Source organism: Artibeus jamaicensis, unplaced genomic scaffold, assembly GCF_021234435.1.
Source record: "Artibeus jamaicensis isolate MK-2021 breed Jamaican fruit bat unplaced genomic scaffold, CSHL_Jam_final scaffold_461, whole genome shotgun sequence".
Classification (NCBI taxonomy): Eukaryota; Metazoa; Chordata; class Mammalia; order Chiroptera; family Phyllostomidae; genus Artibeus; species Artibeus jamaicensis.
This window is the reverse complement of record NW_026522045.1, coordinates 10,640,433-10,654,752: the sequence shown is the minus strand read 5'-3', so window position 1 is coordinate 10,654,752 and position 14,320 is coordinate 10,640,433. Positions and strand designations below refer to the sequence as shown.

Sequence of the window (14,320 nt, the reverse complement as noted above, 5' to 3'; positions counted from 1 at the left end):
TGTAACTTGACCTATTCACCTATTTCCATACTTCCCTGCAGAGCTCCAGAGCTCCACAGTAGTGAAAAGACAATCTGCAAAATATTTGCAAATCATATATCTGATCTGAGGCTTGTATCTAGAATATGTAGAGAATGCTTAAAACTGCTCTGGCTGGTGTGGCTCAGTGGATTGAGCCCCTGCCTGCAAATCAAAGGGTCACCAGTTTGATTCCCAATCATGGCATATGCCTGGGTTTTGGGCCAAGTCCCCAGTAGGAGGCACACCAGAGGCAACCACACATTGATATTTTTCTCCCTCTCTTCCTCCCTTCCTTCCCCTCTCTAAAAATAAAAAAAATGCTTAAAACTCAATAATAAAAAGTCAATCTAATTTTAAAAATAGATAAAGAATCTGAATAGACATTTTTCCAAGGAAGATATACAAATGGCCAATAAGCTCAAGAATAAATGTTCAACATCATTATGCTTCAAAGGCATACAAATGAAAAGTACAGTGAGATACTACTTCACACACACTAGAATGGCTATAATCAAAAAGATAGACAACAGCAAGTATTGGTGAGCATGTGAAGAAATTTGAGCTCTCATGCACTGCTGGTAGGAATGTAAAATAGTGCAGCTACTGTGGACAACAGTTCAGCAGTGCCTTACAATATTAAACATATGTTAAAAACAAGAAAACAGGGCCACTAAGCCCCATGTAAACTAAGACAATTATAATTTCAGCTCTCCCAGAAATGGAATCTTAAAACAGTCAGTGAGGAATCGCCTGATCAGCACTAGTTACATAATGTGCCTGATAGACCCCTGCTATCCTCTAAAGGAAAGCAGCCTTGTAATGACCAACCCAGTTTTCTTTTTTTACCTTCTATAAGTTCCTTGTTCCCACTCCTTTCTGTGTATAAAAGTCTGTTATTTTGTAAAGCTCCTCAGAGCTCCTTTCAATCTGCTAGATTCAATGCTGCCCAATTCATGAATCATTGAGTAAAGCCAGTAAGTTCTTCAAAATTTACTCAGCTGAATTTTGTTTTGTTTTTTTAACACATTACCATATGATCCACCAATTCCACTCCCAGAGATCTACCCCAAAGAATTGAAAACATATGCCCACACACAAACTTGTACACAAATGTTTATAGAAGCATTATTCATAACATCACCCCCCAAAATGAAAAATCACCCAAAAGTTCTTCAATGGATAAATCAATAAGTAAAATGTGTTACAACTATGTAATGGAATATTATTTTGCAATTAAGAGGAATGGGGCATTGATACATGCTACAACATAGATGAACTTGGAAACAATTATGCTAAGAAACAAAGGACTATATTTTGTTTGATTCAATTTATATGAAATGTCCTGAATAGGGTAACGTATAGAAGTAGGAAATAGATCGGTGGTGCTAGGAGCTGGAGTGAAAGAGAAATAGGAACTGACCATTAATGGAAAAGGGGGTTACCTTCAGGGCAATGCCTCCCAAATTTTATGGTGATGCTTGCATAACCCTGTAAATATAGTAAAAACAATTGAATTGTACACTTTAAATGGGTGAATTGAATGGAATGGGAATTATATCAGATTAAAACTATTTTTAAAAGCACCATTTGCCCTGGCTGGTGTGGCTCAGTGGACTGAATGCCAGCCTGTGAACTGAAAGGTCACTGGTTTGATTCCCAGTCAGGCCATAAGCCTTGGTTGCAGGCCAGGTCCCCAGTTGGGGGCATGTTTATCAATATAGCTCTCACACATTGATGTTTCTCTTTCTCTCTTTCTCCCTCCCTTCCCCTCTCTCTAAAAATAAAGAACTAAATAATAAAGTATTTTTTAAAAAAGCACTATCTAATGTGAACAGGTCAAAGGCACCTGGCTAACTTAGTAGATCATGAGTCTTTATGTAAGAGGTTGGTTGTCTATTACAGACCTGAGAGGAAGGGGATGACTGCTCATATCACTTACCTGATTGTGAAAGAATATTTCTTATCAAGTCAAGAGAAAGGTATAGATTCAGATTGGGATGTTGGTAACTCCAGTTTTAATTCCATTAGGCCAGGGGAATCTGTTACAGAAAACAAATCAGCCACTTTTGGGTGTATGGAGTGGAACTTTATTTATGCATGCAGACCCAGAGAAGGCAATCTCCAAATTCCGGGCCCCAACCAGTGGGGAGTAATGGCTTATATAGGGTGAGGGGGGCAGTCCGTCACTCGGACCCTTAACTTCTGGCTCGAAAGCAGGAAGCAGCTTACAGAAGCAAGAAAGGGGAACTGCTGATAGGAGTTAATATGAAATTCTTTGTTCTTACTTCCCAGTTACTTAGTTACTTGCTCTCCCTAATCCTGTTGACTCAGCTGAGAGCCCCCTCCTGGGCAGGCCACTACAATCAAATTCATTTTCACCCGGGGGCCACATCAGCCTCATGGTTGCCTTCAAAGGGCCAAATGTAATTTCAACTCCTTAACAGTTAAGGAGTAGTTACATTTATCCAGTGTTAAAATTATTTTGGGCCTTTGAAGGCAACTGTGAGGCTGATGTGGCCACTGGTGAAAATGAGTTTGACACCCCTGCCTTAGGCCTACACCTGAACAAGAAAGATTGCTGCAAGGCACAGACACAAGTAATCCTAATCAACCCAATTTATTGCTCCTGCAATCTGCTATCTCAGGGCACCCATTCCTCTCCTGAACTGTACTGATGCCTCCCCATACACCAAAAGTTACCTAATCTGTCCCAATTTCATACTCTCAAACAGGTGGCTGCATAATTTCATCCTCCGCATGTGGGAAAATAATATTCCTCAAGCAGGGACTGTATGCATGGCACTGACTCATTTAATTCTTACAAGAGTATTATTAAGTATTTAGGATTAGCTCTGCTTTGTGTGGCTCGGTGGATTGAGTGCTAGCCAATGAACCAGAGGGGCAGGGGTTCCATTCCCATCCCAGGGCGCGTGCCTGGGTTGTGGGCCAGGTCTCCAGTAGGGGGTGCATGAGAGGCAACCACACATTGATGTTTCTCTCTCTCTCTTTTTCCTTCTCTTCCCCTCTCTCTAAAAATAAATAAATAAAATATTTAAAAAAATAAATAAACATGTAGTAATATTCTCACTTTCATTTTACAATTGATAGACTGAGGGATGTAATGTTTGGGTGATTTGGGCAAGGTAACAGAGCTACTCAGTGGCATTGCAAGGACTTAAACCCACACATGCCGACAGCAATGTGCTTAACCAATATGTCATTCTGTGTTCTAAGCCCTTTCACACTCTTACTAGTCACACTTTCCATCTTTTCCACATGTGCAATTTTCTAGTAAAGAGTAATTGTGTCTTATTCACCTGATTCCCACTTGTTTCCCCCAAACACAGTTTCCCTAAGGTTCAGATTCACTGCTCTGACCAATCAGATCCCAACATTCTTTTCTGTATTTTCAGTTTACTCAGCCTCCCACCCTAATAACACATCTATAAAAGTAAACAGCATTTTATGCAATCATTCAGTGCAAACTCTGAGATATTCCTCCATCTCTAACTCAGCTGTTCCATTTTTTTCCCCTTGGCCTGGAAAAGGGGTTTGTGGAATGACACCTACTTCATTCACACATACTGGTGAATGTGATTAAACTTAGAGGGAAGTGGCAGAGTCCCTGTTGAGAGTTCAAAGCCATTTACATAAATTGTTTTGAAAAACATTTGATAACTTGTAAGAAATGCAAGAGCCCTACTGCTTTTTCAGAGACAGAAAAGTAAAATATTGAAGATGAAAAGAGTCTGGGTCTGTCCAGAGCTCTTTCTGGACACGTGAATAACTGACTGCCTGGGGATGTGGCCACAAATAATCCTCACTTCCAGAATAAAGCGACCAAAAGTTTTAAATTACATATTTTAAGTTAAATTTTAATTACATCAAGGCACCTTCTTTTTTCCCTTGCACATATGCATGTGCCTGTTGTGCTCCATGCTGAAACATTCTGAGAGTCAGAGTCTATGAACACTTGGCCCACCCTCCACTTGCGTCCCTTATATGGCACTTATCACATTTTAATCAGGTAACTTCTTGACCTTTGATTTCTGCCCCGTGAGCACCTGGCACAGTGCCCTGTGCAGCACAGGAGCTGAGCTGATGGAGGAGACTGAACCGCAGGCTGTGTGCACAGGGCCCGACTGGCCCGGAGAGGGACACAGGAATAAAGCAAAGGGAAGCCACGGAAGGACTTCAGGCAAAGAAGGGTTCCGATAAAACGTGAGTTTTCTGAGGACCACTTTGGTGGCTGGTTTGGAAACGAGAATGACCTAGCAGCCGCCGCCAGACAAAGGCAGTGTGGGGGAGGGTGCCAGTAGCGGCCCTGGGCGAGCAGGGAACTTGCAGCACTAGGGTCTAGAGTCACGTTGGGACCGAGCGCCCCAGGAACAAGCTTCTGCCCTGCACCGACTGATGTCGGTTGAGGCGTGGCAGCGCCCCCTACTTGCGCTCCAGGCTCAGGCCTGTACTCACAGCCCCTGCCGCGCCATGCCTCAGCCTGAGGCCACCGTCCAGCTGTCCTTTTTCGATACTCAACACTCTTGTAGTCTCTGGCACTATTGTCCCACAGCAATAGCCACTCCTGATAGCCATAGGACAGCTCATATCTTTTGGGGTTCTGGGATAATGAAATGAGGGACTGCTTTATGGTAGAGGCTTCACCCACCCTGGTCCGTAAAGGTAAATGGAGGGAAATACATTCTAAAATAAGCATAGTATAAACATATGCTTGAGTAGTAGTGTGTCTTAAGAACAAAGACAGTTGATGGCTGTAATCTCAGCTCCATTAGCTGTGTCATCATGGCCAACTTAACCTCTTTGAACTTCTCTTTAAATTCTTAAAAACTTAGATAATAATATTTCTCTCTCCAGAGGTTGGGACGATTGAATGAAATCATAAATAAACACCAGACGCATTCTAAACTTTCAATCAAGTAAAGCAATCACCTATAAAACAATAAAAGCAGTCATTTTTGACAAACAGTAGTAGTTAACGTTGCCAATGTTGGTGAATAATGGAAGAAAGGTATGGAAAGGTAAACTGAGACCTATCAAAGTAGGTCTTTAAAGATTAGGAAAAATTTTTTAAAGATTTTATTTATTTATCTTTAGAGGGGAAGGGAAGGAGAGAGGGAGAGAAATATCAGTGTATGGTTGCCTCTTGTGTGTCCCCTGCTGTGAACTGGCTGGCAACCTAGGCATGTGCCCTGACTGGGAATGGAACCGTGGTTGTTTGATTCCCAGGCCCGCGCTCAATCCACTGAGCTACACCAGCCAGGGCCAGGAAAATTTTTGGAAAATAAGTATAAAGTAATCAAAATAAAAGTTTGTGTACAGAGGAGAGAACCAGAAGAGGAACAGAGGTTACTTTAAGGGATTGGAAAAATTGTACAAGTTACTTGGAACTCCTCTGTAATTCGTTATTTGTTTATTGTCTAGCATTCATATTACATTGTGAGTTTCATGAACTATGGATCATGTCTATTTTGTTCACCACTCTATACTCAGAAACTTGTTCAGTGCCTGCCCCATAGTATGCACTTAATACATATTTGTTGAATTGATGAAGAAATCATGATAATGAAGGGACCCCCCAAAAAGATTCCAAGAGTACAAGCATAATGGACTGAAAGAATACATAAGACTGTTTAGTGCAGAGGGAATAACGAGTTTACATTCTGGTCTGTACAAGTTTGAGAAATTTGTAATGCATTCTGTTGTTTATATCGTAAGCGGAACCAAAGCTCAGAGCAGAGGTGGGGTCTGGGGATGTGTTTTTGAGAGTCATTAACATACAAGAAACAATAGGGGTCACACCGGAAGAAGGAGGTTTTAAATAGGAAACACACCCCCTCCCCGGAAGTGACGCCAGTAAGAGCTGCGTTCGTGAGAGGGAAGGAGGTACGAGGAGAAAAGCGGCAGTTAGAACGAGGCAGAGGCAAAGGATAGACAGTTGAGGGGCCAGGGAGGGGAAGGAGAAAGGGTTAAAAGTATGAGACGTGTTGGAAGAAAGTGGGATCATGGACAAGGAGAAGCTGAGGGAGGAAGGCGGGACCGTCATTCTGAGGAGCCACGGCGGGCCAGCCTCTCAAGGTAAAACTATAGAGACATATAATTGATTTGAATTCCCAGAAGTTATCAGCAGCGTTGATATGAGCAGTTTTAAAGACTGTTAAGGAGTTAAGTCAGTTTTCAGCGGTAAATTGCTTGCGTTTGAATCCTATTTAATGACCGAGGCAGGTTACGTAATTATTCGGTGTCTTAACTGTAAAATGGAGATGATTACCTCAGAGTGTTATTGTAACTAATAAGTGCGTATGTGTTAAAATGCTTAGAAAAATGCCGTTCGTTGCCACTACTCGAAATCTCAGGTATCGTTAGCGAGTCGGCTGTAAAGAGGGTAAATGTTGCTGTATACAAATACTCATTTTAGGGCTGTAAGAATGGAAAAACTGAATGAGCCTTTTGCGCTGCAAAATGAAATGGCGAATTATCTTAGGAATGCTACGGAGGTGCTGGGGTTTAATGTGAGGATCGAGTCTTTCGAGAACGTTCCAGAAATCTCTGCCAGTCATGCGCAGTATGATTGCGCGCGCTTCTGCAAGTTTCATCCTTGTTCCTATAGGCTACAGATCCTGTATGTCTTTTCTCGCGTTTCTCATTGGTCTTCAGGTAGCCTTGGCCTCGCCTCCTAAAGCAAAGGGGTCCCCCTGTTGGATCTTTTAAATAGTTTCTTGCTTGTTCTTGGGCCTGTTGGTGGACAAGAGGCTACTTTAGAGTATGTACTTTACGAAAGCAAAGTGATTTTTTTCTTCCAAACTAAGTAACTATCAAACAAGTGACTATATAAAGGCGATTGGGAGGGTACAAGCGGAAGCGAAGGGGAGCGGCTTAAGGTTGCAACATCGGAATACTTTTAACTACGGACTTAACTACTTCCGGGAAAGAATGGGCGGGGATAGGATTCCGTGTGTTTGGCGGGTTTCGGAGTTTTCGTTAGTACCCGGTTTTCCTACAGTGGAAGGAGCCGGATCCGTGAGGAGGTCGTGACGCCGCCGCTGCCTCAACATACTACTACCTCAGGCTCCCCGATGGCTACGGCTGTGGTGAGTGCCGGGGCTGCGTGGCAGGGTACCTGAGCGCCGGGCTTGGACAGCTGGGGGGGGAGGGTCGGGAGTGGTTGCCGGTCACTTACTAAGTAGCGAGTCAGGTATTGGCCCGCCGGGCCGGCTGGAGGGTCCGCTCTCTGTAGACCCCCTCCATCCTTACTCTCACCACCCCCGACCCCCAACTACCGACCCTCTACCGTCAGCAGCTGTGCAGTCTCTTTAGGATGCTGGAAAAAAACCTTGAAATGGGAGGTAGCGAGAGGCGGGCACGTTGGGGTCTGTTTATACCTCAGGATCGCTTGAGCTAGAAACGAAACTAGTTTTTAATTAAAATAGCAGGCTGGACTGGGTAAATGGCTGGGTGATAATCTTCTCGCAAGAGAAAACCCCAACAGCATTTGGGGTTGGTTTTTTTTTTTCGGTTTTACAATTCTTTACAAATGCCTGTGGATTTTTAGGTCAATACAAGGAAGTTTCCTAAGTACGTAATTTTTCAAATAGTTTACTAAACTTTATTGTTACTCTTTTTTTTTCCATTCAACAACTTTTGGTTTGGGGCATAACTTAACCTCTTGAAAAGAGAACTCAACGCTTTCCAGATTCATTTATTTATTCAATGACGATTCCCCCACTCCCGTTTTTTAAAGTTCAGACTGCAACATTTTCATAACCATGAATGTTTTGTAAAATATTGGTAGCCTAAAGCAAATACTAAATAAAGCAGCGTTTTTCAAGCTAAGATGTTAAATTTGTATTTGAAGTGAGAAAATATTAAAGTCACAAATGAGGGGTGAATATGCCTTAAAAATACGTACCCCAAAGTAGTGAAAATTTTAAAAATTGGAAACTTTGGAGCCCTAAGTCTTTAAAATGTCAATTTATATGGAATAATATGGACTATGTATGAAGCTACAAAGTGATTGAAATAAGTCATCAGCTTCTGTTGGTGGTTATGTGTTTGTGAGGGTTCGGAGGGGTGGTAATGCACAGTTCTGAAAATTTTTTTTGTAGGATTTTAAAACTTATGTAGATCAGGCATGTAGAGCTGCTGAGGAATTTGTCAATATTTACTATGAGACAATGGACAAAAGAAGACGGGTGAGTATTAATAGGCTTTATTATTCTTCATTAAATACCCGTTCTTTTTTAAGCCAATTTATCTGACTTGTGAAAGTGGTAACTGGCATTGTGCATTGCTTAGGGAAGGATTGGTATGATATTATGAAAGTGGGGACTCTGGAATCATATACCAGCTTTGTGTTTGCCTCCGACCTTGGGCAAGTTGTTAACCTCTCTTAACCTCATTTTATTTTTAGGGTAGTAAAGGGAATTATTTTAAATACTGCACTTAACACAGGACCTGACATTTATTTAAATGTGTTACATTTTTTCTGTCTCAGTTAACCCCAATTTGGTTAAAATAGTATTTATGCTGGTGAAGGGGACTTACATTGCAAGGAATGTTCCCTGATTTGTCCCTTTAATTGCATACATTAATAGACAATTTTATATTAAATCTCATTGCTGTAGCTGGCACTCATAACCAGTATCTACAGGGCTTGGATACTTTTAGTTTCCAAAGAACAGCTTATCACTTTGTCAGTTCTTTTAATTGTGCTTTATCCCTGAGCCATATATTCTAAGGAATTATTTCAGTTTCTGCTGCAATATTATCTAGATCTCTTACAGCATAGGGTTGTACTTTAGAGAGCCTTTGCTGCAGGTAAAGAAGTTAATATCTTATCTCTAAAATCTATTTTTTAAGGCAGAAGATAAGATAATTTCCTGGTACTGGTGTTTGATGGTGTGGGAGAGGGGTACAGGATGTGACAGTGGATGTTTATTGTCCCTTATTGCTTTCAAAAATAAAGTTAGAAGAGATAAGGCAGAGAAGATAAATTTTAGGATTAAGCAAATAATGAGTCCTGTGACACACTAAACTGCTGTGACTAAAGAGTTAACTGTTGAATTTGTCCTTATTGGAGCCTTAACTTACTTGACTTAGAAAAAAACTGCTTTAGCAAGTACTGGAGATTCTTTTGAATTAAATATGCTGTTTGAGTAGTAAAATGAACTAATTCTTCCTAACACACACAAAATTAAATGTTTCAAACATGAAATGACTCCATGGATATAAACACCAAGATTGAAACAAGGATTAATAGGCTTTATTACTCATTAAATACCAGTTCTTTTTTAAGCCAATTTATCTGGGCCTGATAGAAGACAACTGTTAACTCCCAGAATTAGAAAAGGGAAGGAGTCTAAAACTGGTTAGGGTTCTAGATGCTTGAAATTTGTGATACTTAAAATCATTTAAATACAAAATGCAAAATTTTAAAATTCTCTTGCAGTCTGGATGCAGTGTTCTTATTATGTCTAAAGTGAAACATGAGGAAAGTATATTTAGCTGTTTAGTTTATTAAGAATAAGATAATATATTTAAGGACAAGGTTATAAGGCAGAGACACTTGTTCACACTGTCTTCAGTTGAAGGGGGTAGGGGAGTAGAGATGGAGATAGAACTATGAAAATGTTTATACACCACCTATAACCTTTCTGTTCCTTTCTGTAAAATGGCTTGCCAGAAACAAAAATACTTCTTTTTTTTGTCCTTTCTTTCTTAGGCACTGACCAGGCTGTATCTTGACAAGGCGACTTTAATATGGAATGGAAATGTTGTTACAGGGCTGGATGCCCTAGCTAATTTTTTTGATGTGTTGCCTTCTAGTCAGTTCCAGGTTAATATGTTAGATTGCCAACCCGTTCATGGTAAGATTATTGTGTTTCAAGGTATTTACTTTGTTTTACTTTAGTGAACACTAAGCTTTTGACACCAAAAGCAGCAAGCATCTATTACTGTTAAAAGTATACTTTTCTAAGTTAAGTATTATGAAAAATTCAGCTCTCAAATTAAAATTTTGATGTTAGTTGAGATCTGTCTCGCTCCAGAAGATCACTAGTAGGTTTTGGTGGATTATGTGATTATAGTTTATTAAAGGTCATGTGAGTAATTGAAGCTAAATGTGATTTTTGTAGATGGAAAGGAGCAATTAACTATTTTTTGTTCTAAATAGTTGCCTTCTGCAGTTTGAAATATCTCCAAAGAAAAAGTGTACAGAATCCATGATTAACGTGTTTTATCATCTTACAACTTAATTAATTTTTAAAAGTTTTTTTCTTTATTGTTCTGAGAGAGAGAGAAACATTAATTTGTTGTTCCACTTAAGTATGCATTCGTTGGTTGATTGATTCTTTTATGTGCCCTGATAAGGGATCAAACCCATAACCTTAGTGTATCTGGAAAATGCTCTAACCAACTGAGCAACCCGGCCAGGGCAAAACTTAACTAAAATTTTGCAGAAATATGAAAAGGCTCTGTTAGAAATCCAATAAAATGTAAATAAACACAGGAACCAAATGTTCCTGTGCTAGAAATAAGCTCTTTATTTTGTAACTCTAGAGTACCCTCAAATTTGCTGGGTGGAAAATAATTTTAGTATCTTTGAAGTGGTTATTTAGGTTTTTTGGCTTTGGGTGTGCATGCTTAAGAGTATACTCAAAGTAAAGAAAGTTTATGAAATGTTTATTAAGTGTTAAATGATAATCTATTTTAAGCCTAAAAATCTTATTTAGAGATAGAAACCAACCTCTTTTCTTTTCTCTGTGCTTATGGGTAAAGAGCAAGCTACTCAGGCCCAGACTACAGTTCTTGTTGTGACCAGTGGAACTGTGAAGTTTGATGGCAACAGACAGCACTACTTCAATCAGAACTTCCTGCTAACTGCTCAGACTACTTCTAACAGCACTGTGTGGAAGATTGCGAGTGATTGTTTCCGTTTCCAAGATTGGGCTAGTAGCTAAAGGGGGTGAAAGTCCATTCTCTTTCAGTTCATTAGTTTCAGCAGCAATTTGTGTGAATTAATTCCATTGTGGAAGCACGATAAACTAGTATGTTCAGTAACTAAATTTCATAGATATATTATTCCTGGCAGCACCTTTTCTAGTGGCTGCCAGTTTTAGTTATTGCCCTTAAGAGCTTTAATGCTAGTGTTTCACATGCCTTACATACATTTCACTAATGACAGTCTTACAGTAATATTGTAAACATATGATCTCTATTAACATACTGTGAGCCCAGCATATTGCAAAAATAAAATCCTTTTATACTACTGTCTACAGGATATCAGCACAACGTATCTGGGAGGAAGTGGAGTATTTTTTTTCTCATTAGGTTAATTTTGTAGTAGAACACAGTTATTTTCTGTAAACACTAGTAATATAGTTTTGGTATAAGGTTTTTTCATATCAGTTTGGTGAAAATATTGCTAGTTTTGGTTTGCATAACTACTCTGACATTAGAATCACATATAGAGATATTTGGTGGTTATTTTTTCATGTTACATAATATTTCCTATGTTTACATGTCCTTATGAAGTGAATGAATCTACTAGAGAGGTACATGTTCTTGAGTATTGGATATACTCAGTGACTTAAAAGGAAAACTACTTAAGATTTTCTTGGCAGCTCCAGGTTTATAACTTTAGGTAATGAATAATATTGGGACTAACAGCTTTCATAGGAGAATAGGCAGTGAGAAATATAGTGATCTAAGGTTGGCCAAAAGTTAGGAAGGCTGGCTAAATGGTAAGTTTTGGGTACTTGTTTTCTACCTCCTAAAAATGTAGCTTATTTTTAGGATTTAAGTCATTAAGGTAGTAAGTACCATTCCCAAATGGTCATGAGTGTCATGTTTGTTCTAAGAAGTATTTTTAAAGATTTCCAGCTTACCTCATACTTAACAGCAATATATGCCTCGATTTATTCAAGAATTTAATGGGGATAAAATGTCAGCAATAAACCTGTCCCTGTAGCAGGGTCTGACAGCAAAGTTGGAAACAAAGCCATTGCTCTCTCTTTGGGATATCCTTAACTTCTAAGTCTTCCATGTGAACTTTAGACCAAAAGTCTCCTATGTATTATCTACTCCAAAATAAGTGATTTTTTTCTTGTGTTTGTGACCTGCAGTATCTTTGTTTATTCATTCAAGTTAAAATTGTTTAATTTTATGATTTGTTCTTCCATATGGCATTGTAAGCAAATAGCTTTATTTTAAAACATGTTGCAGTTAAATGGCTCTTTGTCTTTTAAACAAGAAAATAGCAGCAGATCTTCATTAGTCCATAAACTTCTAAAACGCAAATTGATTCATTTTATGTCTCAACATCTAACATCTAAAGAGAAAGAAATGACATGTTTGGGTTTTGGTTAAACTTTAAATGTTTTTTCATTATTGAATTTATTGTAATGTTTTCAAGCTAGGTATGCCAGCTTTGTTTCTACATTGTAACTCAGTGTTTCTCATCACTTCCTTTGAAAACCAGTAATTCATTTACTTGTCTGTCAAACAACTTGTATTTCTGATAAATTAACAAAATAGAATTGGAGAAAGCGGTAGGATTGGAGTTTAGACCACTCCTTATAATGTTAATCAAATCTTACACCTCATTCAGAATGAACTTATTCTGATTTTGGATTGGCTTTTAAAATCACAGCAGCACCAATCATCAGAATATGCAAACATTGCCCTTTCCCTTATGGAGAACAGTCTCAAGTAAAAGCTGCATATAACTAGCAATAAGTAAGTTGAGCGGTTGTTTACTGTTCATGAGCTGAATGTTTTAAGACTTGTGTATTAACTGCTTTTTCCAAATTCTGTATAACTTAAATGTCTGGAACTGTTGTATGGACTAGACTATTTTTGACATGCAGATATTTTTGTAACTTGAAAGAAATAAAATTTGTCTTGGCAAGTTTTCTCAAATCTGTTTTAAGGTCTTTGATTTTTATAAAAATTTTAATTGTATCTTCCATTACCATTTATCCCTCTTATACCCCTTCCTCCCCCACACCCATAATCACCCCTCTGTTGTCCATGTCCGTGAGTCCTTTTTTCTTTTTGCTCAGTCCCTTCACCTGCTAGTTCTGCCTCCCCCCCCCCAGCTGTCTGCCTGCCCTCTATGACTGAGTCTGTTTCTTCAGGGTCTGGCAGAAGTAAGGCTTGCTTGAGTATGGCTGGTAGGGTACATGAATGTCTCCCATGAGATGGACAGCAATTTGAACATTTCACCTAAAACATAAGGCGAGCGTGAATGTGATACTCTTATGTTACAGAATTGATGTGCTTATGATTTTGTAATAAAAGGGGTGTTATTTGTGCTAGATTCTGTATTTTGTTTCTTCAGCTTGTTTATTAGATTCCACATATGAGTGAAAGCATCTGGTATTTGTCCTCTGACTGGCTTATTTTGCTTAGCATAATGTTTTCCAGGTCACTCTGTGCTGTCACAAAGGGTAAAATTTTCTCTTTTTTTTCCCCGCCAAATAGTATTCCATTATGTATAACTACCATAGTTTTAGCCACTCTTCTGTTGATGTACACTTGGGCTCCTTCCACATCTTGGCAATAATGCTGCAATGAACATAGGGGTGCTTATGTTCTTTCAAATCAGTGTTTCAGCTTCCTTCAGATAAATTCCCAGAAGTGGAATCACTGGGTCATAAGGCAGATCCATTTTTAATTTTTTGAGGTATCTCCATACTGCTTTCCCCAGTGGCTGCACCAATGTGCATTCCCAGCAACAGTGCAGAGAGTTCCCCTTTTTCTACATCCTCACCAGCACTTACTGATTTATTCGTAATACCCAGTCACAGTGTGAGGTGATATTGTGATTTTAATTTGCATTTCTCTGATGATTAGTGACATTGAGAATCTTTTCATATGCCAATTGGCTGTGTGTATGTCCTCTTTGGAGAAGTGTCTATGCAGGTCCTTTGCCCATTTGTTAATTGGGTTGTTTGGGTATTTTTGGTGATACACCTGATATATCTTATCAGATGTATCAGCAAATATGTTTTTCCATTTAGTGTGCTGTATTTTATTGATGGTTTCCTTTGCTGTGCAAAAACTTTTTAGTTTGATGTAGTCCCATTTGCGTATTTTTTTCTTTTGTCTCCCTTGCTTAAGAAGATATGTCAGAATGGGCTAAACAGATTTTATTCAATCAATGGTGTTGGGAAAATGGGACAAGTCGTGTGGAAAAATGAAACTAGACCACCTCCTTACACCACACACAATAACGAATTCAAAATGGATCAAAAAATTAAATGTTAGACCTGAAACTATAAAA

General features: G+C 39.0%; 1 protein-coding gene across 2 annotated transcripts; it reads left to right on the top strand.

Annotated features, from left to right (window-relative positions):
- Positions 1–4,112: 4,112 nt before the first annotated feature.
- On the top strand, positions 4,113–12,954 carry NXT2 (nuclear transport factor 2 like export factor 2). Of its 2 annotated transcripts, XM_037145420.2 has the most exons (5): positions 4,113–4,242; positions 7,040–7,127; positions 8,142–8,228; positions 9,758–9,902; positions 10,813–12,954. In XM_037145420.2, the coding sequence occupies exons 2-5, from the start codon at positions 7,113–7,115 to the stop codon at positions 10,992–10,994; spliced, it is 429 nt and encodes a 142-aa protein (XP_037001315.1). In that variant the 5' UTR covers positions 4,113–4,242; positions 7,040–7,112; the 3' UTR covers positions 10,995–12,954. The 2 variants fall into 2 exon arrangements, with proteins under 2 accessions (XP_037001315.1, XP_037001314.1); XM_037145419.2 differs by lacking the exon at positions 4,113–4,242 and having other exon boundaries at positions 6,821–7,127.
- Positions 12,955–14,320: the final 1,366 nt, after the last annotated feature.

Excerpts from the sequence above, each read along its gene's own strand:
- NXT2 (XM_037145420.2), top strand. Across the intron at positions 8,229-9,757 it reads CAATGGACAAAAGAAGACGG|GCACTGACCAGGCTGTATCT; the intron begins GTGAGTATTAAT and ends TTTCTTTCTTAG. Across the intron at positions 9,903-10,812 it reads AGATTGCCAACCCGTTCATG|AGCAAGCTACTCAGGCCCAG; the intron begins GTAAGATTATTG and ends TTATGGGTAAAG.